The sequence below is a fragment of the Lolium perenne genome, chromosome 5 (genome assembly GCF_019359855.2).
Source record: "Lolium perenne isolate Kyuss_39 chromosome 5, Kyuss_2.0, whole genome shotgun sequence".
NCBI lineage: Eukaryota > Viridiplantae > Streptophyta > Magnoliopsida > Poales > Poaceae > Lolium > Lolium perenne.
In genome coordinates this window covers 248,663,961-248,690,689 of record NC_067248.2, presented here as the reverse complement: position 1 = coordinate 248,690,689, position 26,729 = coordinate 248,663,961, and the positions used below count along the sequence as shown (strand labels likewise).

The 26,729-nt window shown below is 41.0% G+C and overlaps 2 protein-coding genes across 3 annotated transcripts; both read right to left on the bottom strand.

Annotated features, from left to right (window-relative positions):
- Positions 1-23,471: 23,471 nt before the first annotated feature.
- LOC127302591 (wall-associated receptor kinase 3-like) lies at positions 23,472-24,839 on the bottom strand. The gene has a single exon (XM_051333085.2). It carries the CDS (start codon positions 24,826-24,828, stop codon positions 23,617-23,619), a length of 1,212 nt encoding a protein of 403 aa, XP_051189045.1. The 5' UTR covers positions 24,829-24,839; the 3' UTR covers positions 23,472-23,616.
- LOC127302592 (wall-associated receptor kinase 2) lies at positions 24,815-26,469 on the bottom strand. Of its 2 annotated transcripts, XM_051333087.2 has the most exons (3): positions 25,456-26,469; positions 25,234-25,383; positions 24,815-25,103 (listed from the first exon to the last, which is right to left on the bottom strand). In XM_051333087.2, the coding sequence occupies exons 1-3, from the start codon at positions 26,378-26,380 to the stop codon at positions 25,090-25,092; spliced, it is 1,089 nt and encodes a 362-aa protein (XP_051189047.1). In that variant the 5' UTR covers positions 26,381-26,469; the 3' UTR covers positions 24,815-25,089. The 2 variants fall into 2 exon arrangements, with proteins under 2 accessions (XP_051189047.1, XP_051189046.1); XM_051333086.2 differs by lacking the exon at positions 24,815-25,103 and having other exon boundaries at positions 25,114-25,383.
- Between the last annotated feature and the right edge of the window lie 260 nt (positions 26,470-26,729).

Below are 26,729 nucleotides of genomic sequence, written 5' to 3'. Positions count from 1 at the left end.
CACAACCAAATTACTTTGCCCCAACGTGACAGTGAGGTTGTCAATCTCACCGGCTTGCTGTAACAAAGGATTAGATGTATAGTGTGGATGATGATGTTTGCAGAGAACAGTAGAACGAGTATTGCAGTAGATTGTATTCGATGTAAAGAATGGACCGGGGTCCACAGTTCACTAGTGGTGTCTCTCCCATAAGAAATAGCATGTTGGGTGAACAAATTACAGTTGGGCAATTGACAAATAAAGATAGCATGACAATGCACATACATGTTATGATGAGTAGTGTGAAATTCAATTGGGCATTACGACAAAGTACATAGACCGCTATCCAGCATGCATCTTTGCCTAAAAGTCCACCTTCAGGTTATCATCTGAACCCCTTCCAGTATTAAGTTGCAAACAACAGACAATTGCATTAAGTATGGTGCGTAATGTAATCAACACAAATATCCTTAGACATAGCATTGATGTTTTATCCCTAGTGGCAACAGCACATCCACAACCTTAGAACTTTCTGTCACTGTCCCAGATTTAATGGAGGCATGAACCCACTATCGAGCATAAATACTCCCTCTTGGAGTTACAAGTAACGACTTGGCCAGAGCCTCTACTAATAACGGAGAGCATGCAAGATCATAAATAACACATAGATGATAGATTGATAATCAACATAACATAGCATTCCATATTCATCGGATCCCAACAAACGCAACATGTAGCATTACAAATAGATGATCTTGATCATGATAGGCAGCTCACAAGATCGAACAATGATAGCACAATGAGGAGAAGACAACCATCTAGCTACTGCTATGGACCCATAGTCCAGGGGTGAACTACTCACACATCACTCCGGAGGCGACCATGGCGGTGAAGAGTCCTCCGGGAGATGATTCCCCTCTCCGGCAGGGTGCCGGAGGCGATCTCCTGAATCCCCCGAGATGGGATTGGCGGCGGCGGCGTCTCTGGAAGGTTTTTCCGTATCGTGGCTCTCGGTACTGGAGTTATTATCGACGAAGGCTTCTTATAGGCGAGGGGCCCACACAACAGGGTGGCGCGGCCCCAGGCCTGGCCGCGTGGCCCTGGCGTGTCGCCGCCTCGTCGCCCCACTTCGTTTCCCTTTCAGACTTCTGGAAGCTTCGTGGAAAAATAAGATCCTGGGCGTTGATTTCATCCAATTCCGAGAATGTTTCCTTACTAGGATTTCTGAAACCAAAAACAGCAGAAAACATCAATTGGCTCTTCGACATCTTGTTAATAGGTTAGTGCCAGAAAATGCATAAATATGACATAAAGTATGTATAAAACATGTAGGTATTGTCATAAAACAATCATGGAACATAAGAAATTATCGATACGTTGGAGACGTATCACCGACTCGGCCACCGGATCCGCAGGTGGGTAATGAACAATGATCCCGTCAGCATCTCTCGGGTCGATGTACTCACCATCAGACGAAGAGGAGTCTGCATAAACATTGTAGTAGAAGTAGGTGTGACCGAATACATCATCCACGTAGAAATAACACTTCGTCCCGGGCTCCATCATGTAACGTTGTGTCATCTCTATCCAACGAGGACCATGTAAATAGGTTTGGTTTGTCTCATTGATGACTTGAACAAAGAAGGTCCTTGATACGCGTACATCACGCGTCCGTTGGGAACCCCAAGAGGAAGGTGTGATGCGTACAGCGGCAAGTTTTCCCTCAGTAAGAAACCAAGGTTTATCGAACCAGTAGGAGCCAAGAAGCACGTTGAAGGTTGATGGCGGCGAGATGTAGTGCGGCGCAACACCAGGGGTTCCGGCGCCAACGTGGAACCTGCACAACACAACCAAAGTACTTTGCCCCAACGAAACAGTGAGGTTGTCAATCTCACCGGCTTGCTGTAACAAAGGATTAGATGTATAGTGTGGATGATGATTGTTTGCAGAGAACAGTAGAACAAGTATTGCAGTAGATTGTATTCGATGTAAAAGAATGGACCGGGGTCCACAGTTCACTAGTGGTGTCTCTCCCATAAGATAAATAGAATGTTGGGTGAACAAATTACAGTTGGGCAATTGACAAATAGAGAGGGCATGACAATGCACATACATGATATGATGAGTATAGTGAGATTTAATTGGGCATTACGACAAAGTACATAGACCGCTATCCAGCATGCATCTATGCCTAAAAAGTCCACCTTCAGGTTATCAACCGAACCCCTTCCAGTATTAAGTTGCAAACAACAGACAATTGCATTAAGTATGGTGCGTAATGTAATCAACAACTACATCCTCGGACATAGCATCGATGTTTTATCCCTAGTGGCAACAGCACATGCACAACCTTAGAACTTTCTGTCACTGTCCCAGATTTAATGGAGGCATGAACCCACTATCGAGCATAAATACTCCCTCTTGGAGTTAAGAGTAAAAACTTGGCCAGAGCCTCTACTAATAACGGAGAGCATGCAAGATCATAAACAACACATAGATATAAATTGATAATCAACATAACATAGTATTCTCTATCCATCGGATCCCAACAAACACAACATATAGCATTACAAATAGATGATCTTGATCATGTTAGGCAGCTCACAAGACCCGACAATGAAGCACATAAGGAGAAGACGACCATCTAGCTACTGCTATGGACCCATAGTCCAGGGGTGAACTACTCACTCATCACTCCGGAGGCGACCATGGCGGTGAAGAGTCCTCCGGGAGATGATTCCCCTCTCCGGCAGGGTGCCGGAGGCGATCTCCTGAATCCCCCGATATGGGATTAGCGGCGGCGGCGTCTCTGGAAGGTTTTCCGTATCGTGGCTCTCGGTACTGGGGGTTTCGCGACGAAGGCTATAAGTAGGCGGAGGAGATAGGTCAGGGGGCCACACGAGGGCCCCACACAACAGGCCGGCGCGGCCAAGGGCCAGGCCACGCCGCCTTAGTGTGTCGCCACCTCGTGGCCCCACTTCGTATCATCTTCGGTCTTCTGGAAGCTTCGAGTGAAAATAGGCCCCTTGGCGTTGATTTCGTCCAATTCCGAGAATATTTCCTTACTAGGATTTCTGAAACCAAAAACAGCAGAAAACAGCAACTGGCTCTTCGGTATCTCGTTAATAGGTTAGTGCCGGAAAATGCATAAATATGACATAAAGTATGCATAAAACATGTAGATATCATCAATAATGTGGCATGGAACATAAGAAATTATCGATACGTCGGAGACGTATCAGCATCCCCAAGCTTAGTTTCTGCTCGTCCCGAGCAGGTAAACGATAACAAAGATAATTTCTGGAGTGACATGCCATCATAACCTTGATCATACTAGTGTAAGCATATGTAATGAATGCAGCGATCAAAACAATGGTAATGACATGAGTAAACAAATGAATCATATAGCAAAGACTTTTCATGAATAGTACTTTCAAGACAAGCATCAATAAGTCTTGCATAAGAGTTAACTCATAAAGCAATAATTCAAAGTAGAGGTATTGAAGCAACACAAAGGAAGATTAAGTTTCAGCGGTTGCTTTCAACTTATAACATGTATATCTCATGGATAGTTGTCAATGCAAAGTAATATAACAAGTGCAATATGCAAGTATGTAGGAATCAATGCACAGTTCACACAAGTGTTTGCTTCTTGAGATGGAGAGAAATAGGTGAACTGACTCAACATAAAAGTAAAAGAAAGGCCCTTCGCAGAGGGAAGCATTGAATGCTATATTTGTGCTAGAGCTTTGGTTTTGAAAACAAGAAACAATTTTGTCAACGGTAGTAATAAAGCATATGTGTTATGTAAATTATATCTTACAAGTTGCAAGCCTCATGCATAGTATACTAATAGTGCCCGCACCTTGTCCTAATTAGCTCGGATTACCTGGATTATCATCGCAATACATATGTTTTAACCAAGTGTCACAAAGGGGTACCTCTATGCCGCCTGTACAAAGGTCTAAGGAGAAAGCTCGCATCGGATTTCTCGCTATTGATTATTCTCAACTTAGACATCCATACCGGGACAACTGATACGTCTCCGACGTATCGATGATTTCTTATGTTCCATGCCACATTATTGATGATATCTACATGTTTTATGCATACTTTATGTCATATTTATGCATTTTCCGGCACTAACCTATTAACGAGATGCCGAAGAGCCGATTCTTTGTTTCTGCTGTTTTTGGTTTCAGAAATCCTAGTAAGGAAATATTCTCGGAATTGGACGAAATCAACGCCCAGGGGCCTATTTTCACACGAAGCTTCCAGAAGACCGGAGAGCTAACGAAGTGGGGCCACGAGGCGGTGACACGCTAGGGCGGCGCGGCCTGGGCCTTGGCCGCGCCGACCTACTGTGTGGGCCCCTTGTGTGGCCCCCTGACCTGCCCTTCCGCCTACAAATATCCTTCGTCGCGAAACCCCCAGTACCGAGAGCCACGATACGGAAAACCTTCCAGAGACGCCGCCGCCGCCAATCCCATCTCGGGGGATTCAGTAGATCGCCTCCGGCACCCTGCCGGAGAGGGGATTCATCTCCCGGAGGACTCTACACCGCCATGGTCGCCTCCGGAGTGATGAGTGAGTATTTCACCCCTGGACTATGGGTCCATAGCAGTAGCTAGATGGTTGTCTTCTCCTAATTGTGCTTCATTGTCGGATCTTGTGAGCTACCGAACATGATCAAGATCATCTATCTGTAATGCTATATGTTGTGTTTGTTGGGATCCGATGGATAGAGAATACTATGTTATGTTGATTATCAATTTATATCTATGTGTTGTTTATGATCTTGCATGCTCTCCGTTATTAGTAGAGGCTGTGGCCAAGTTTTTGCTAGTAACTCCAAGAGGGAGTATTTATGCTCGATAGTGGGTTCATGTCTCCGTGAATCTGGGGGAGTGACAGAAACCTCTAAGGTTATGGATGTACTGTTGCCACTAGGGATAAAACATTGATGCTATGTCCGAGGATGTAGTTATTGATTACATTACGCACCATACTTAATGCAATTGTCTGTTGTTTGCAACTTAATACTGGAAGGGGTTCGGATGATAACCTGAAGGTGGACTTTTTAGGCATAGATGCATGCTGGATAGCGGTCAATGTACTTTGTCGTAATGCCCAATTAAATCTCACAATACTCATCATATCATGTATGTGCATGGTCATGCCCTCTCTATTTGTCAATTGCCCAACTGTAATTTGTTCACCCAACATGCTATTTATCTTATGGGAGAGACACCTCTAGTGAACTATGGACCCCGGTCCATTCTTTACATCTGAAATACAATCTACTGCAATTGTTCTCTACTGTTCTCTGCAAACAATCATCATCCACACTATACATCTAATCCTTTGTTACAGCAAGCCGGTGAGATTGACAACCTCACTGTTTCGTTGGGGCAAAGTACTTTGGTTGTGCTGTGCAGGTTCCACGTTGGCGCCGGAATCCCTGGTGTTGCGCCGCACTACATCTCGCCGCCATCAACCTTCAACGTGCTTCTTGGCTCCTACTGGTTCGATAAACCTTGGTTTCGTACTGAGGGAAAACTTGCCGCTGTACGCATCACACCTTCCTCTTGGGGTTCCCAACGGACGTGTGATGTACGCGTATCAAGCAGATTTTCTGGCGCCGTTGACGGGGAGATCAAGACACGCTGCAAGGGGAGTCTCCACATCGCAATCTCTTTACTTTGTTTTTGTCTTGCTTTATTTTATTTACTACTTTGTTTGCTGCACTAAATCAAAACACAAAAAAATTAGTTGTTAGTTTTACTATATTTGCTATCTTGTTTGCTATATTAAAAACACAAAAAAATTAGTTACTTGCATTTACTTTATCTAGTTTGCTTTATTTACTATTGCTAAAATGGGTACTCCTGAGAATACTAAGTTGTGTGACTTCACAACCACAAATAATAATGATTTCTTATGCACACCTATTGCTCCACCTGCTACTACAGCAGAATTCTTTGAAATTAAACCTGCTTTACTGAATCTTGTTATGCGAGAGCAATTTTCTAGTGTTAGTTCTGATGATGCTGCTGCCCATCTCAATAATTTTGTTGAACTTTGTGAAATGCAAAAGTATAAAGATGTAGATGGTGACATATAAAATTAAAATTGTTCCCTTTCTCATTAAGAGGAAGAGCTAAAGATTGGTTGCTATCTCTGCCTAAGAATAGTATTGATTCATGGACTAAATGCAAGGATGCTTTTATTGGTAGATATTATCCCCCTGCTAAAATTATATCTTTGAGGAGTATCATAATGAATTTTAAACAATTGGATAATGAGCATGTTGCACAAGCATGGGAAAGAATGAAATCTTTGGTTAAAAATTGCCCAACCCATGGACTGACTACTTGGATGATCATCCAAACCTTTTATGCAGGACTGAATTTTTCTTCGCGGAACCTATTGGATTCAGCTGCTGGAGGTACCTTTATGTCCATCACTCTTGGAGAGGCAACAAATCTTCTTGATAATATGATGATTAATTACTCTGAATGACACACGGAAAGAGCTCCACAAGGTAAGAAGGTAAATTCTGTCGAAGAAACCTCTTCCTTGAGTGATAAGATTGATGCTATTATGTCTATGCTTGTGAATGATAGGAAAAATATTGATCCTAATAATGTTCCGTTAGCTTCATTGGTTGCTCAAGAAGAACATGTTGATGTAAACTACATTAAAAATAATAATTTCAACAACAATGCTTACCGGAACAATTCTAGTAACAACTATAGGCCATATCCTTATAATAATGGCAACGGCTATGGTAATTCTTATGGGAATTATTACAACAATAGTAGGAACACACCCCCTGGACTTGAAGCCATGCTTAAAGAATTTATTAGTACACAAACTACTTTCAACAAATCTGTTGAAGAAAAGCTTGGGAAAATTGATATACTTGCTTCTAAAGTCGATAGTCTTGCTGCTGATGTTGATCTCTTGAAATCGAAAGTTATGCCTCATGAGAATCATAATAATAAAATTGTTACTACAGAAAATGCCATCCAAGTTAGAATTAATGAGAATATAAGATTGATGGCCGAATTGCGTGCTAGGTGGGAATGAGAAGAAAATGAAAAAGAAGATAATATAGCTAAAGTTTGGACTATTACCACCACTAGCAATGCTAATGCTACACATGTTGCTGCACCTCCTACTAATAATGGTAAAAGAATTGGTGTTGGCAATGTTTCCACTTCTAATGCAAAGCGCGAAAAACTGCCTGAAACTGCTAAAACTGCTGAAACTGCTTGTGATAAAACTGCTGAATTTTTTTCCAACATTGGGGATGATGATCCCATTGCTTTAGATTATAATGGTTTGGATTTTGATGATTGCCACATCTCTGAAGTTATAAAGTTCTTACAAAAACTTGCTAAAAGTCCTAATGCTAGTGCTATAAATTTGGCTTTCACGAAACATATTACAAATGCTCTCATAAAAGCTAGAGAAGAGAAACTAGAACGCGAAGCTTCTATTCCTAGGAAGCTCGAGGATGGTTGGGAGCCCATAATTAAGATGAAGGTTAATGACTTTGATTGTAATGCTTTATGTGATCTTGGTGCAAGTATTTCCGTTATGCCTAAGAAGATTTATAATATGCTTGACTTGCCACCATTGAAAAATTGTTATTTGGATGTTAATCTTGCTGATCATTCTACAAAGAAACCTTGTCCCCGTTGATTTTGTTGTCTTGGATATTGAATGCAATGCATCTTGTCCCATTATATTGGGAAGACCTTTTATTCGAACTGTTGGTGCTGTCATTGATATGAAGGAAGGTAATATTAAATATCAATTTGCTCTCAAGAAAGGTATGGAACACTTCCCTAGAAAGAGAATGAAGTTACCTTTTGATTCTATCATTAGAACAAATTATGATGTTGACACTTTATCTCTTGATAATACTTGATACACACTTTCTGCGCCTAGCTGAAAGGCGTTAAAGAAAAGCGCTTATGGGAGACAACCCATGTTTTTACTACAGTATTTTATTTTATATTTGTGTCTTGGAAGTTGTTTACTACTGTAGCAACCTCTCCTTATCTTAGTTTTGTGCATTGTTGTGCCAAGTAAAGTCGTTGATAGTAAGGTTCATACTAGATTTGGATTACTGCGCAGAAACAGATTTCTTTGCTGTCACGAATCTGGGCAAAATTCTCTGTAGGTAACTCATAAAATTATACCAATTTACGTGAGTGATCCTCAGATATTTGCGCAACTTTCATTAAATTTGAGCATTTTCATTTGATCAAGTCTGGTGCCTCAATAAAATTCATCTTTACGAACTGTTCTGTTTTGATAGATTCAGCCTTTTATTTCACATTGCCTGTTTTGCTATGTTCGATGGATATTTCGATTCCATTGACTTTCAGTAGCTTTGTGCAATGTCCAGAAGTGTTAAGAATGATTGTGTCACCTCTGAACATGTAAATTTTAATTGTGCACTAACCCTCTAATGAGTTGTTTTGAGTTTGGTGTGGAGAAAGTTTTCAAGGATCAAGAGAGGAGGATGATACAATATGATCAAGGAGAGTGAAAGCTCTAACCTTGGGGATGCCCCGGTGGTTCACCCCTGCATATATCAAGAAGACTCAAGCGTCTAAGCTTGGGGATGCCCAAGGCATCCCCTTCTTCATCGACAACATTATCAGGTTCCTCCCCTGAAACTATATTTTTATTCCATCACATCTTATGTGCTTTGCTTGGAGCGTCGGTTTGTTTTTGTTTTTGTTTTGTTTGAATAAAATGGATCCTAGCATTCATTGTGTGGGAGAGAGACACGCTCCGCTGTTGCATATGGACAAATATGTCCTTAGGCTTTACTCATAGTATTCATGGCGAAGAATCTTCTTCGTTAAATTGCTATATGGTTGGAATTGGAAAATGCTACATGTAGTAATTGCTAAAATGTTTTGGATAATGTGATACTTGGCAATTTTTGTGCTCATGTTTAAGCTCTTGCATCATATACTTTGCACCTATTAATGAAGAAATACATAGAGCATGCTAAAATTTGGTTTGCATAATTGGTCTCTCTAAGGTCTAGATAATTTCTAGTATTGAGTTTGAACAACAAGGAAGACGGTGTAGACTCTTATAATGTTTACAATATGTCTTTTATGTGAGTTTTGCTGCACCGCTTCATCCTTGTGTTTGTTTCAAATAGCCTTGCTAGCCCAAACCTTGTATCGAGAGGGAATACTTCTCATGCATCCAAAATCCTTGAGCCAACCACTATGCCATTTGTGTCCACCATACCTACCTACTACATGGTATTTCTCCGCCATTCCAAAGTAAATTGCTTGAGTGCTACCTTTAAATTTCTATCCTCTACCTTTGCAATATATAGCTCATGGGACAAATAGCCTAAAAACTATTGTGGTATTGAATATGTACTTATGCACTTTATCTCTTATTAAGTTGCTTGTTGTGCGATAACCATGTTCCTGGGGACGCCATCAACTACTCTTTGTTGAATATCATGTGAGTTGCTATGCATGTTCGTCTTGTCTGAAGTAAGGGAGATTTACCACCAAAATGGTTAGAGCATTGCATAATGTTAGAGAAGAACATTGGGCCGCTAACTAAAGCCATGATCCATGGTGGAAGTTTCAGTTTTGGACAAATATCCTCAATCTCTTATGAGAAAATAATTAATTGTTGCTACATGCTTATGCATAAAAGAGGAGTCCATTATCTGTTGTCTATGTTGTCCCGGTATGGATGTCTAAGTTGAGAATAATCAATAGCGAGAAATCCGATGCGAGCTTTCTCCTTAGACCTTTGTACAAAGTGACATAGAGGTACCCCTTTGTGACACTTGGTTAAAACATGTGCATTGCGATGATAATCCAGGTAATCCGAGCTAATTAGGACAAGGTGCGGGCACTATTAGTATACTATGCATGAGGCTTGCAACTTATAAGATATAATTTACATAACACATATGCTTTATTACTACCGTTGACAAAATTGTTTCTTGTTTTCAAAATCAAAGCTCTAGCACAAATATAGCAATCGATGCTTTCCTCTTTGATGGACCTTTCTTTTACTTTTATTGTTGAGTCAGTTCACCTATTTCTCTCCACCTCAAGAAGCAAACACTTGTGTGAACTATGCATTGATTCCTACATACTTGCATATTGCACTTGTTATATTACTCTATGTTGACAAATATCCATGAGATATACATGTTATAAGTTGAAAGCAACCGCTGAAACTTAATCTTCCTTTGTGTTGCTTCAATGCCTCTACTTTGAATTATTGCTTTATGAGATCGCCTCCGGCACCCTGTCGGAGAGGGGATTCATCTCCCGGGGGACTCTACACCGCCATGGTCGCCTCCGGAGTGATGAGTGAGTAGTTCACCCCTGGACTATGGGTCCATAGCAGTAGCTAGATGGTTGTCTTCTCCTAATTGTGCTTCATTGTCGGATCTTGTGAGCTGCCGAACATGATCAAGATCATCTATCTGTAATGCTATATGTTGTGTTTGTTGGGATCCGATGGATAGAGAATACTATGCTATGTTGATTATCAATTTATATCTATGTGTTGTTTATGATCTTGCGTGCTCTCCGTTATTAGTAGAGGCTCTGGCCAAGTTTTTGCTAGTAACTCCAAGAGGGAGTATTTATGCTCGATAGTGGGTTCATGTCTCCGTGAATCTGGGGGAGTGACAGAAACCTCTAAGGTTATGGATGTACCGTTGCCACTAGGGATAAAACATTGATGCTATGTCCGAGGATGTAGTTATTGATTACATTACGCACCATACTTAATGCAATTGTCTGTTGTTTGCAACTTAATACTGGAAGGGGTTCGGATGATAACCTGAAGGTGGACTTTTTAGGCATAGATGCATGCTGGATAGCGGTCTATGTACTTTGTCGTAATGCCCAATTAAATCTCACAATACTCATCATATCATGTATGTGCATGGTCATGCCCTCTCTATTTGTCAATTGCCCAACTGTAATTTGTTCACCCAACATGCTATTTATCTTATGGGAGAGACACCTCTAGTGAACTGTGGACCCCGGTCCATTCTTTACATCTGAAATACAATCTACTGCAATTGTTCTCTACTGTTCTCTGCAAACAATCATCATCCACACTATACATCTAATCCTTTGTTACAGCAAGCCGGTGAGATTGACAACCTCACTGTTTCGTTGGGGCAAAGTACTTTGGTTGTGTTGTGCAGGTTCCACGTTGGCGCCGGAATCCCTGGTGTTGCGCCGCACTACATCTCGCCGCCATCAACCTTCAACGTGCTTCTTGGCTCCTACTGGTTCGATAAACCTTGGTTTCGTACTGAGGGAAAACTTGCCGCTGTACGCATCACACCTTCCTCTTGGGGTTCCCAACGGACGCGTGCTGTACGCGTATCAACAACATAGACAACAGATAATGGACTCCTCTTTTATGCATAAGCATTCAACAATTATTAATTTTCTCATATGAGATTGAGGATATTTGTCCAAAACTGAAACTTTCACCATGGATCATGGCTTTAGTTAGCGGCCCAAGGTTCTTCTCTAACATTATGCATGCTCTAACCATTCTAGCGGTAAATCTCCCTTACTTCAGACAAGACGGACATGCATAGCAACTCACATGATATTCAACAAAGAGCAGTTGATGGCGTCCCCAGGAACATGGTTATCGCACAACAAGCAACTTAATAAGAGATAAAGTGCATAAGTACATATTCAATACCACAATAGTTTTTAGGCTATTTGTCCCATGAGCTATATATTGTAAAGGTAAAGGATTAGAAATTTAAAGGTAGCACTCAAGCAATTTACTTTGGAATGGCGGAGAAATACCATGTAGTAGGTAGGTATGGCGGACACAAATGGCATAGTGGTTGGCTCAAGGATTTTGGATGCATGAGAAGTATTCCCTCTCAATACAAGGTTTAGGCTAGCAAGGCTATTTGAAACAAACACAAGGATGAACCGGTGCAGCAAAACTCATATAAAAGACATATTGTAAACATTATAAGACTCTACACCGTCTTCCTTGTTGTTCAAACTCAATACTAGAAATTATCTAGACCTTAGAGAGACCAATTATGCAAACCAAATTTTAGCAAGCTCTATGTATTTCTTCATTAATGGGTGCAAAGTATATGATGCAAGAGCTTAAACATGAGCACAACAATTTCCAAGTATCAAATTATCCAAGACATTTTACCAATTACTACATGTATCATTTTCCGTTTCCAACCATATAACAAATTAACGAAGAAGATTCAACCTTCGCCAAGAATATCATGAGTAAAGCCTAAGGACATTGATGGCGTGTAACTCACACGTTCGTTGGGAACCCCAAGAGGAAGGTATGATGCGCACAGCAGCAAGTTTTCCCTCAGAAAGAAACCAAGGTTTATCGAACCAGGAGGAGCCAAGAAGCACGTTGAAGGTTGATGGCGGCGGGATGTAGTGCGGCGCAACACCAGGGATTCCGGCGCCAACGTGGAACCTGCACAACACAACCAAAGTACTTTGCCCCAACGAAAGTTGAGGTTGTCAATCTCACCGGCTTGCTGTAACAAAGGATTAACCGTATTGTGTGGAAGATGATTGTTTGCAGAAAACAGTAGAACAAGTATTGCAGTAGATTGAATTTCAGTAAAGAGAATTGGACCGGGGTCCACAGTTCACTAGAGGTGTCTCTGGAATGTTTTCCGTATCGTGGCTCTCGGTACTGGGGGTTTCGTCACGGAGGCTTTAAGTAGGCGGAAGGGCAAGTCAGGAGGGGGCACAGGGGCCCCACACCATAGGCCGGCGCGGCCAGGGGGGGGGGCCGCGCCGCCCTAGGGTTTGGGCACCCTGTGGCCCCACTTCGTTTCGTCTTCGGACTTCTGGAAGCTTCGTGGAAAAATAGGCCCCTGGGCGTTGATTTCGTCCAATTCCGAGAATATTTTCTTACTAGGATTTCTGAAACCAAAAACAGCAGAAAACAGAATCGGCACTTCGGCATCTTGTTAATAGGTTAGTTCCAGAAAATGCACGAATATGACATAAAGTGTGCATAAAACATGTAGATAACATCAATAATGTGGCATGGAACATAAGAAATTATCGATACGTCGGAGACGTATCAGCATCCCCAAGCTTAGTTCTGCTCGTCCCGAGCAGGTAAAACGATAACACAGATAATTTCTGGAGTGACATGCCATCATAATCTTGATCATACTATTTGTAAAGCATATGTAGTGAATGCAGCGATCAAAACAATGTATATGACATGAGTAAACAAGTGAATCATAAAGCAAAGACTTTTCATGAATAGCACTTCAAGACAAGCATCAATTAAGTCTTGCATAAGAGTTAACTCATAAAGCAATAATTCATAGTAGAAACATTGAAGCAACACAAAGGAAGATGAAGTTTCAGCGGTTGCTTTCAACTTATAACATGTATATCTCATTGATATTGTCAACATAGAGTAATATAATAAGTGCAATAAGCAAGTATGTAGGAATCAATGCACAGTTCACACAAGTGTTTGCTTCTTGAGGTGGAGAGAAATAGGTGAACTGACTCAACATTGAAAGTAAAAGAATGGTCCTCCATAGAGGAAAAGCATCGATTGCTATATTTGTGCTAGAGCTTTGATTTTGAAAACATGAAACAATTTTGTCAACGGTAGTAATAAAGCATATGTATCATATAAATTATATCTTACAAGTTGCAAGCCTCATGCATAGTGTACTAATAGTGCCCGCACCTTGTCCTAATTAGCTTGGACTACCGGATCATCACAATGCACATGTTTTTACCAAGTGTCACAAAGGGGTACCTCTATGCCGCCTGTACAAAGGTCTAAGGAGAAAGCTCGCATTTGGATTTCTCGCTATTGATTATTCTCAACTTAGACATCCATACCGGGACAACATAGACAACAGATAATGGACTCCTCTTTTATGCATAAGCATGTAACAACAATTAATAATTTTCTCATTTGAGATTGAGGATATGTGTCCAAAACTGAAACTTCCACCATGGATCATGGCTTTAGTTAGCGGCCCAATGTTCTTCTCTAACAATATGCATGCTTAACCATAAGGTGGTAGATCTCTCTTACTTCAGACAAGACGGACATGCATAGCAACTCACATGAAATTCAACAATGAATAGTTGATGGCGTCCCCAGTGAACATGGTTATCGCACAACAAGCAACTTAATAAGAGATAAAGTGCATAATTACATATTCAATACCACAATAGTTTTTAAGCTATTTGTCCCATGAGCTATATATTGCAAAAGGTGAATGATGGAATTTTAAAGGTAGCACTCAAGCAATTTACTTTGGAATGGCGGAAAATACCATGTAGTAGGTAGGTATGGTGGACACAAATGGCATAGTGGTTGGCTCAAGTATTTTGGATGCATGAGAAGTATTCCCTCTCGATACAAGGTTTAGGCTAGCAAGGCTTATTTGAAACAAACACAAGGATAAACCGGTGCAGCAAAACTCACATAAAAGACATATTGAAAATATTATAGGACTCTACACCGTCTTCGTTGTTGTTCAAACTCAATACTAGAAATTATCTAGACCTTAGAGAAACCAAATATGCAAACCAAATTTTAGCATGCTCTATGTATTTCTTCATTAATGGGTGCAAAGCATATGATGCAAGAGCTTAAACATGAGCACAACAATTGCCAAGTATCACATTACCCAAGACATTTATAGCAATTACTACATGTATCATTTTCCAATTCCAACCATATAACAATTTAACGAAGGAGAAACTTCGCCATGAATACTATGAGTAGAAACCAAGGACATACTTGTCCATATGCTACAGAGGAGCGTGTCTCTCTCCCATAAAGTGAATGCTAGGATCCATTTTATTCAAACAAAACAAAAAACAAAAACAAACCGACGCTCCAAGAAAAGCACATAAGATGTGATGGAATAAAAATATAGTTTCAGGGGAGGAACCTGATAATGTTGTCGATGAAGAAGGGGATGCCTTGGGCATCCCCAAGCTTAGACGCTTGAGTCTTCTTAGAATATGCAGGGGTGAACCACCGGGGCATCCCCAAGCTTAGAGCTTTCACTCTCCTTGATCGTGTTGCATCATACTCCTCTCTTGATCCTTGAAAACTTCCTCCACACCAAACTCGAAACAACTCATTAGAGGGTTAGTGCACAATAAAAATTAACATATTCAGAGGTGACACAATCATTCTTAACACTTCTGGATATTGCATAATGCTACTGGACATTAGTGGATCAAAGAAATTCATCCAACATAGCAAAAGAGGCAATGCGAAATAAAAGGCAGAATCTGTCAAAACAGAACAGTTCGTATTGACGAATTTTAAAATGGCACCAGACTTGCTCAAATGAAAATGCTCAAATTGAATGAAAGTTGCGTACATATCTGAGGATCATGCACGTAAATTGGCTTAATTTTCTGAGCTACCTACAGGGAGGTGGACCCAGATTCGTGACAGCAAAGAAATCTGGAACTGCGCAGTAATCCAAATCTAGTACTTACTTTTCTATCAACGGCTTAACTTGGCACAACAAAACACAAAACTAAGATAAGGAGAGGTTGCTACAGTAGTAAACAACTTCCAAGACACAAAATAAAAACAAAGTACTGTAGCAAAATAACACATGGGTTATCTCCCAAGAAGTTCTTTCTTTATAGCCATTAAGATGGGCTCAGCAGTTTTAATGATGCACTCGCAAGAAATAGTATTTGAAGCAAAAGAGAGCATCAAGAAGCAAATCCAAAACACATTTAAGTCTAACATGCTTCCTATGAAAAGGAACCTTGTACACAAATAAATTCATGAAGAGCAAAATGACAAGATCAGGAAGATAAAACAAGTATAGCTTCAAAAATTTCAGCACATAGAGAGGCATTTTAGTAACATGAAAATTTCTACAACCATATTTTCCTCTCTCATAATAATTTTCAGAGGCATCATGAACAAACTCAACAATATAAGTATCACATAAAGCATTCTTATTCACATGCATAAAAGTATCATTACTCTCCACATAAGCATAATCAATTTTATTAGTTGTAGTGGGAGCAAATTCAACAAAGTAGCTATCATTATTATTCTCATTATCAAATATAGGAGGCATATTGTAATCATAATCAAATTTATCCTCCATAACAGGCGGTACTAAAAGACCAATATCATTATCATAAATAGGAGGCAAAGTATCATCAAAGTAAATTTTCTCCTCAATGCTTGGGGGAATAAAAAGATCATGAAAACCAGCTTCCCCAAGCTTAGAACTTTCTATATTATTATCAACAATGGTGTTCAAAGTGTTCATACTAATATTACTACCAGCATGCAAATAAGATTCCATAGGTTTTTTAATTTTCGCATCAAACAATCCATGTTTTAAATCAGGAAATAGAAATATAAGCTCATTCTTGTCCATTATGCCAAACTAGTGTAATAAGAACATGCATGATATTATAAAGTAAAACAAGTAACTAATTTTTTTGTGTTTTTGATATAGCGCAGCAAACAAAGTAGTAAATAAAACTAAGCAAGACAAAAACAAAGTAAAGAGATTGAGAAGTGGAGACTCCCCTTGCAGCGTGTCTTGATCTCCCCGGCAACGGCGCCAGAAATCTAGCTTGATGGCGTGTAACTCACACGTTCGTTGGGAACCCCAAGAGGAAGGTATGATGCGCACAGCAGCAAGTTTTCCCTCAGAAAGAAACCAAGGTTTATCGAACCAGGAGGAGCCAAGAAGCACGTTGAAGGTTGATGGCGGCGGGATGTAGTGCGGCGCAACACCAGGGATTCCGGCGCCAACGTGGAACCTGCACAACACAACCAAAGTACTTTGCCCCAACGAAACAGTGAGGTTGTCAATCTCACCGGCTTGCTGTAACAAAGGATTAACCGTATTGTGTGGAAGATGATTGTTTGCAGAAAACAGTAAAACAGTATTGCAGTAGATTGAATTTCAGTAAAGAGAATTGGACCGGGGTCCACAGTTCACTAGAGGTGTCTCTGGAAGGTTTTCCGTATCGTGGCTCTCGGTACTGGGGGTTTCGTCACGGAGGCTTTAAGTAGGCGGAAGGGCAAGTCAGGAGGGGGCACAGGGGCCCCACACCATAGGCCGGCGCGGCCAGGGGGGGCCGCGCCGCCCTAGGGTTTGGGCACCCTGTGGCCCCACTTCGTTTCGTCTTCGGACTTCTGGAAGCTTCGTGGAAAAATAGGCCCCTGGGCGTTGATTTCGTCCAATTCCGAGAATATTTCCTTACTAGGATTTCTGAAACCAAAAACAGCAGAAAACAGCAACTGGCACTTCGGCATCTTGTTAATAGGTTAGTTCTAGAAAATGCACGAATATGACATAAAGTGTGCATAAAACATGTAGATAACATCAATAATGTGGCATGGAACATAAGAAATTATCGATACGTCGGAGACGTATCAGACATATTTGTCCATATGCAACAGCGGAGCGTGTCTCTCTCCCACACAATGAATGCTAGGATCCATTTTATTCAAACAAAACAAAAACAAAAACAAACCGACGCTCCAAGCAAAGTACATAAGATGTGATGGAATAAAAATGTAGTTTCACTAGAGGAACCTGATAATGTTGTCGATGAAGAAGGGGATGCCTTGGGCATCCCCAAGCTTAGACGCTTGAGTCTTCTTGAAATATGCAGGGGTGAACCACCGGGGCATCCCCAAGCTTAGAGCTTTCACTCTCCTTGATCATATTGTATCATCCTCCTCTCTTGATACTTGAAAACTTCCTCCACACCAAACTCAAAACAAATCATTAGAGGGTTAGTGCACAATCAAAATTTACATGTTCAGAGGTGACATAATCATTCTTAACACTTCTGGACATTGTACAAAGCTACTGAAAGTCAATGGAATCGAAAAATCCATCAAGAATAGCAAAACCGGCAATGCGAAATAAAAGGCAGAATCTGTCAAAACAGAATAGTTCGTAAAGACGAATTTTATTGAGGCACCAGACTTGCTCAAATGAAAATGCTCAAATTGAATGAAAGTTGCGTACATATCTGAGGATCACTCACGTAAATTGGCATAATTTTCTGAGTTACCTACAGAAATTTTGCCCAGATTCGTGACAGTAAAGAAATCTGTTTCTGCGCAGTAATCCAAATCTAGTATGAACCTTACTATCAACGACTTTACTTGGCACAACAATGCACAAAACTAAGATAAGGAGAGGTTGCTACAGTAGTAACAACTTCCAAGACTCAAATATAAAATAAAGGTACTGTAGTAAAAACATGGGTTGTCTCCCATAAGCGCTTTTCTTTAACGCCTTTCAGCTAGGCGCAGAAAGTGTATATCAAGTATTATCAAGAGATGAAGTATCAACATCATAATTTTCACAATTTTTCCCATTGGGTATCTTAGATGCTCCCTTATCTATAGTGGTTTTAAGAGCTTTATCAATTTTAGGCCTATAATAGCTTTTTGGTTTAGGCCCCTTAGAGACATACATGAACTTTTGCTCCTTACCCACATAAGCTTTCTCTCTAAACTTCATAGATGAAAAGGTTGAACCCAATGTTCCCATAGCCTCTTCAAGTTCGCTAATCCTTTGGGTTTGATTATCATGAATAGCACAAGATTCTAATATGGTGATTTTCTCATTAATTCCTCCTAGAGATTTATCAATTTTATCAGTGCTATCAAGTAATGCTCCCAAAGTAGTATCAATACTTGGAAGGTTTTGCTCTATGGTTTCCAACTTTTTCATGACATCTTCAAGAGAGGTTTCAATTTTAACTTCATTAATAGATGGTATTCCAAATAAACTCTCAATAATGCATAGCTTCTAAAGCAGGAGTACCTAGGAAGTTACCTCCCGCGAGACAATCAAGAACATACCTATTCCAGCTAGAGATACCAACATAAAAATTCCTGAGTAGGATAGTGGTGGAGTGTTTCTTAGTGCACCTATTATGGGCATCACTAATTCTATACCAAGCATCTTTTAAACATTCTCCCCCTTGTTGCTTAAACGAACGAACTTCAACTTCAGGATTACTCATTTTAGCAATAGTAAATAAAGCAAACTAGATAAAGTAAATGCAAGTAACTAATTTTTTTGTGTTTTTGATATAGAGTGCAAACAAGATAGTAAATAAAGTAAAACTAGCAACTAATTTTTTTGTATTTTGATATAATGCAGCAAACAAAATAGTAAATAAAATAAAGCAAGACAAAAACAAAGTAAAGAGATTGGATTGTGGAGACTCCCCTTGCAGCGTGTCTTGATCTCCCCGGCAACGGCGCCAGAAAAAGAGCTTGATACGCGTACATCACGCGTCCGTTGGGAACCCCAAGAGGAAGGTGTGATGCGTACAGCGGCAAGTTTTCCCTCAGTAAGAAACCAAGGTTTATCGAACCAGTAGGAGCCAAGAAGCACGCTGAAGGTTGATGGCGGCGAGATGTAGTGCGGCGCAACACCAGGGATTCCGGCGCCAACGTGGAACCTGCACAACACAACCAAAATACTTTGCCCCAATGAAACAGTGAGGTTGTCAATCTCACCGGCTTGCTGTAACAAAGGATTAGATGTATAGTGTGGATGATGATTATTTGCAGAGAACAGTAGAACAAGTATTGCAGTAGATTGTATTCGATGTAAAAGAATGGACCGGGGTCCACAGTTCACTAGTGGTGTCTCTCCCATAAGATAAATAGAATGTTGGGTGAACAAATTACAGTTGGGCAATTGACACATAGAGAGGGCATGACAATGCACATACATGATATGATGAGTATAGTGAGATTTAATTGGGCATTACGATAAAGTACATAGACCGCTATCCAGCATGCATCTATGCCTAAAAAGTCCACCTTCAGGTTATCATCCGAACCCCTTCCAGTATTAAGTTGCAAACAACAGACAATTGCATTAAGTATGGTGCGTAATGTAATCAACAACTACATCCTCGGACATAGCGTCGATGTTTTATCGCTAGTGGCAACAACACATCCACAACCTTAGAACTTTCTGTCACTGTCTCAGATTTAATGGAGGCATGAACCCACTATCGAGCATAAATACTCCCTCTTGGAGTTAAGAGTAAAAACTTGGCCAGTGCCTCTACTAATAACGGAGAGCATGCAAGATCATAAACAACACATAGATATAAATTGATAATCAACATAACATAGTATTCTCTATCCATAGGATCCCAACAAACACAACATATAGCATTACAGATAGATGATCTTGATCATGTTAGGCAGCTCACAAGACCCGACAATGAAGCACATAAGGAGAAGACGACCATCTAGCTACTGCTATGGACCCATAGTCCAGGGGTGAACTACTCACTCATCACTCCGGAGGCGACCATGGCGGTGAAGAGTCCTCCGGGAGATAATTCCCCTCTCCGGCAGGGTGCCGGAGGCGATCTCCTGAATCCCCCAGATGGGATTGGCGGCGGTGTCTCTGGAAGGTTTTCCGTATCGTGGCTCTCGGTACTGGGGGTTTCAAGACTATAAGTAGGCGGAGGAGATAGGTCAGGGGGCCACACGAGGGCCCCACACAACAGGCCGGCGCGGCCAAGGGCCAGGCCGCGCCGCCTTAGTGTGTCGCCACCTCGTGGCCCCACTTTGTATCATCTTCGGTCTTCTGGAAGCTTCGTGTGAAAATAGGCCCCTGGGCGTTGATTTCGTCCAATTCCGAGAATATTTCCTTTCTAGGATTTCTGAAACAAAAAACAGCAGAAAACAGCAACTGGCTCTTCGGCATCTCGTTAATAGGTTAGTGCCGGAAAATGCATAAATATGACATAAAGTATGCATAAAACATGTAGATATCATCAATAATGTGGCATGGAACATAAGAAATTATCGATACGTCGGAGACGTATCAGTCCTCTCCGGTATGGGCAAGTGAGTACCTCTCGAGAGTGACTTCAAACTGTCCTAATTGAATAATTTTTTTGTGTATATGCTCCATGATAGACTAGAAACAATTATACATAAAACTCGCTTAAAACAAAGATTTTTGCGTGGTATCTCCGTTGAGGTTTAATACTCACTAAAGGCAATCTTGCGGAATTCAATTGGCATGGAAGTAAAAAAAATGTATATTTTATCAACATGAAAAAACTATCAAACATTTATTCTTCCAATACAATTTTGCTAGATTTGTATGGTCAGTTATCTAGACAAGTTATACCCACCAACTAGCGTTGCGAATATTTTCAACAACAGTCTATAAATAGTGTGGATCATAGGTTTAAAATACATACTAGGGTGGTAGCGCTTGCCGTAATTTGGTCGCCATGACTATGTAGAAAAGACAAGATTTTTAATGATAAAAATTCTTCTCCTGTACAAGTTATCTACCGGTGCACAACTACGTTCCACTCATGGTTGTCTCTACAACGTGTGGAGCATCACAACCTGTTTATGGAGGTATCTACACGGTTGAAGGACATAGCGGGATATTTTTTATCCAACCTGGATGATGGTGTAATCTTCGGATTGGTCCTTTATCGTTGTTGGCGCGTATGCAACTTTTGGATTGAAGACCTGTGTTGAGACCTTTTTTACTTTTTCTCTTTTCTAGGTACATTTTTTTGAAACTCTTTCTAGGTACATTTGGTTCAATGCGGCTGTGTACATTTTGTTATGTAGAGGCTGAATGCATGCTTAAAACTTTTTAAGTAATAAATTTTTTTTATCAAAAAAACATACAGGGAAGTCTACAAATTCCCAATAAGGGATTGTAGACAATTTTGAGGAGATTTGTTGAAAAACATTGCGTTCTTGCTTGTAGTATTTAAAAACATAATTAATGCCACATATATATGTTTTAATTGGTGCAAGTTTACCATCTACTAATTGATTAATGATTTTTTTATTGCTTCTTATATCTCATACATTTGGCCAATATTTTTTACTAGGACTCATGTATAAAAACATAATTAAAGTATTCTATTATAGTGATACTTTTTGGAGAATGGGCTTTTGTAGCTCGGTCAACATGTAGGCCGCTTTTTAAGCCTATTTCTTTATTTCAAATATGTTAATATTTTGTGAAAAATACTGTGATATAGACAATATTGTAATCTACAAGTGTGTAAATTTTCAGAATAAAATATGTTGTATTTTTGTGTCACCAAAAATAAAAAAATCTTGATTTCATCATTGGTGAATAGTACATTAAATTTTAATTTTTTTTCATTTTGTGACATTTTATCAATTTTACGGAGGAAAAAATATAATGTATTTCAATCTAAAAATTTACACACTGATAAATTACAACATTCTCTACGTCTATGTATTTTTGAAGTTTTCTGAAACTTTATATACAAAATTTTGAAGTTTGAAAAAAGATAAAGAAAACCGAGCTACATGTAGTCCGGGCTACATTTGAGATTTTTGTGCTTTTTGAGACAAATGTAACCAGAAGATTAGCTGTGTGTCTTTTTTCAAAGTTTAAAATAGAGGGCTATGCTTCTTAGAAGCGATAATTTTTAGGCGCTAAGGAAGATATAGCGAAACTATAGCAGAGCTATGTCATTTAGCTTTTTTCTACAAAAGTAGACATCTTCTAGAAAAAGTAGGCGTGAAATTAACATTCATATGATCAATAAATATGACATGAAATTCAATAAGACTACCCACAATGCGAGTATCATATGTAGTATCATGCATCTCATGCATGCAAAAAAGCTGATATGGCAGTGCAATTAAAGATGAGAGAGAGGATTGTAGTATCATAGATAGATACCGTATCATAGCACGTAGTACTAGAAAATTTAATGTCAAATACACCTTATACATAGATCTGAATTGAGATTCTACAAATCCATTAATATAAGAAAATTATGATACTAGTACATGATACCATGCATTGTGGACATAGTAACATGTAGTAGTATCATACACATGATACTTTTATATGATACTATGCATTAGTCTAATACAAACTTGCACTAAAAAATTATGATGATTGCAATAATAAAAGTAGTCCATAAATACATATTACATAAGTAGGCATAACTTTTAAATTTAATTGTTTAAATATTTGGGCTTAGCAGATAAATAACGCTATTTTTAGCCCCATATAGTGTTTTAGCGCGATTTAGCGAGCTATCGGCAGCGAGAGATTCTATTTTGCGCTAAAAGTGCTTATCTTTAGCAGGCGTGTTGTGAATCCACTATAGCGATGACATGGCGAAGAGATAGCGCACTATTTAAGACTTTGGTTTTTTAAAATAATACTTATCGGCCATTTTTTATTTTGACTTGAGAGTTAAGACCTCTCCAGAACGACATATATTTGTGATACGGGAAGAGTGCCCAAAGGAATGCAAAACACGTGTTTTGATTGGCCTCTTATCTAGCACAATTGTCGTCACGGTTGTGAAATTTATAAGTCCCAATTCGGTGGAGCAAGAAAAATAATACTACAAAGAGTTCAATTGCTTCAGAACATATATATGTGCATTAAAAACATTCAAGCGAGTTCAGTGATTTTTACAAAAGTACACTCTGAGTCACCGATTAAAAAACTTATGATGACTACATATACACCATAAATCAAATTTGCCACACAAATAAGCAAAACTATCGAGGGTATGTCGCAGATAGCAAGACCTCCTCTTCTAGGCTATAACACCTACTGGATTCGCCTTGCTTTGCTCGTTTGTTGGTCCGTGGATAATTCATTGTCTCATTTGTTTCTTCTATCAATTCACTCACACTCTCATTGGGTGTTTGAAGAGCTTCCAACGTCATCTCCACTTGCCTCATGGTCGGTCGTTCCTCTCCTCTTAATTTAATGCACGATGCGGCTATAGTAGCTACTTCTTTGACTTGGCCACCTCCCTCCTCCACAACTTGCGGATCTAGTATTTCAGACAGATTGTCATGTGCAAGTAGTGTAAGAAATTGCATGACAAGCCCATCGCCTTCAGAAGATCTATACAAAGAGGGCTTCCTCCTAGTAAGCAATTCCACAAGAAGGACCCCAAAGCTATAAACATCACTGTTTTCGGTGAGGCGACCTGTATAATAATACATAGGGTCCAAGTATCCTATAGTTCCTTGCACTGCCGTTGCTGTTCCTGTTTGATCGATCGGAATGTACCTTGAAGCTCCAAAGTCTGACACTTTTGCTGTTAAGGCCTCATCAAGAAGTATATTGGAAGGCTTGATATCTCTGTGTATCACGGGGACTGAAACGGCAGAGTGAAGGTAAGCAAGAGCTTTGGCTATTTCATTTGTGATCCTTAACCTATCTTTCCAAGCTAGTGACCGTGGTTCTTCCGTGTGAAGATGGTCACTGAGTGTTCCATTGGAAATAAACTCGTAAGCCAGTAATGGGACTTGTATCTCGAGGCAACATCCATGGAGCTTCACAATATTTCTATGGTTGATCTGGGAGAGTATAGCAACCTCATTTATGAACTCGTCGATTTCTCTTTTGACAACAATGTTTGACTTCTTGATGGCCACAACATGCAAGTCGGACAGGATCCCTTTGTATACAGTGCCATGCCCTCCACCGCCGACCCTACGAGCTTGATCGAAATTGTTGGTGGCTTTCTCTAGCTCTTCTAAGGAAATGAGCATCCTTTCTGCGATGTCTGCCCTGTGAGATACCAGCTGCTTCAACAACTGTCCACGATTTTGACTAAAGAACTTTTCTCTCAACGCCCTTGCCTTGCGTTGCTTAAGATGGCGGCTTATTAGGAGAGCGCCAAGAACCAAGAGTAGAATACATGGACCACTAGCAACCGACAAACCAATGATTAAACCCAAGTTGTAGAACTGCATGCTCTAACCAATGCAACCAAAAGACCGATCTGATGGAAGAGATTAGGCAATGCATTTATACTTCAACACTCCCCCTCACGTGTGGCTCCCTCAGGCCTAAACGTGGACCGAAAGTGGGCTGCAATATTTTTATTTTATATTGCGCCAGCCGGGTCTTGAACTCAAGATCTCTTGGCTCTGATACCATGTAGAACTGCATGCTCTAACCAATGCAACCAAAAGACCGATCTGATGGAAGAGATTAGGCAATGCATTTATACTTCAACACAAGTTACCTGAAAATGAATACGCAGATCATGTATGTTTACTACGTAGTATTATTTGTTCATTTGGGCATATATAGATGGAAGAAACGGCAGAACTAATTAACACTACTTGTTCCATTCTTTTGCTCATCATATGTACCTGCGATTATGTCTGCAGACTTGACGCAGCCACCGGGCATGGTGTAGTTGCCGCTGGTTCCTCCCGGGCACCGGCACCGGAACGATCCCGGCAGTTCCTCACAGTCACCGAAGCAGCCATATGTTTCTTTCCGATCACATTCTTTGATATCTACACATATATTCAGAATTTATTACTCATCATGTCTCCACTAAACAGAGACATGTGCGCATGTAAACTCACCTTGGCATCCGCCAGTGAGGTAAGGGTTGCCCTGGTAGCCCTCCTTGCACTGGCACGAATAGCCCTTGAGGGTAAAATGTGACTCGTCTCTGCAATCGCTGTTGGCGCTCTTGCAGACGCTCAGGGCAGCGTCGCCCGGGCACGCCCTCATCTCGTTATTGGGCAGCGCCGCGCCGTGCGCCACCGCCCACTGGAGAAGCACGGGGCCCCGCGAGGCAAGCTCCGTGAAATTCTGGCTCAGATCAAAGAACATCATCGGGTAGAACCAGCCCACCTCGGCGATGAGCACATGCACGTCCAAATCGCCAGGCAGGCTGTTGTTGAGCCGCTTGAGCTCCACGCCGTAGGACGCGCTGCCGATGACGACGGACGACTGGCAGCAGCCCATGTTGGAGCAGGTCATGGAGTTGATGTCAGCGCCCTCCGGCCGGTAATACTGGGTGTACCCACCACCACCGTCCGTGATTGTGGCGCAGAAGGAGACGCAACCGCTGATGATGCTCCCGTTGCCCAGCAGCGTCGCTTGCACGTCGCACCCCGTGAGGATGAACTCGTTGGACTCCGGCTTCAGGATGTACGGCAACCCGCCGATGGTGTCGCCGCCGAGGCTCCATCGGCCGCCGCTCATGTGGCTGACGACGCGCACCGTGACGTTCTCCAGGGAGATGTCGAGGACCTCGAAGGCGTCGGCGCCGCCGTCGCCGAGGAGTAGTCGCGTGGGATTGCTTCCGTGGTCGCAGGTGAGCTTGAATCCCGGGAAGTAGCACACGTCCGGGCCTATTCCGAACGGGTACGGCACGCTCACGTTGCCGCAGGTGGTGTTGCAGCCCGGGAGCCCCATCGTCATCGGCAGATCGCCAGCGACCGCCGGCAACGAGATCAGCACCATCGCTGCAATGGATACCCACCAGCTGGTTAGCATCATGGTGAAATGGGGACAGATTGACTTGTCGCTAGAGTTGGCTAATTGGGAAAGTTGTTTCACTGGACCGGTGGACTTCTGCTATCTAGGAGCCCACCATTCGACAACGAAAGGCATGTGAGGCAACTTGTGCGCAGTTTCAAGTTTCGTGCATTTTTTTTTGTGATTTTATAACATCTGCAAATACAACAAAACTAGTACTTGCAAAAAAATATGTTACACTTTTTTTTTGCCTCCAATGCTGGCCTTTGATTTTATAAAGTAGTGGAAAGTAAGTCATGTATTCTTTTTCGAGAATACGTCCTGGAAGGCGTATCAATCACATAGAAGAAGAGGCCAACAGCTGATACAA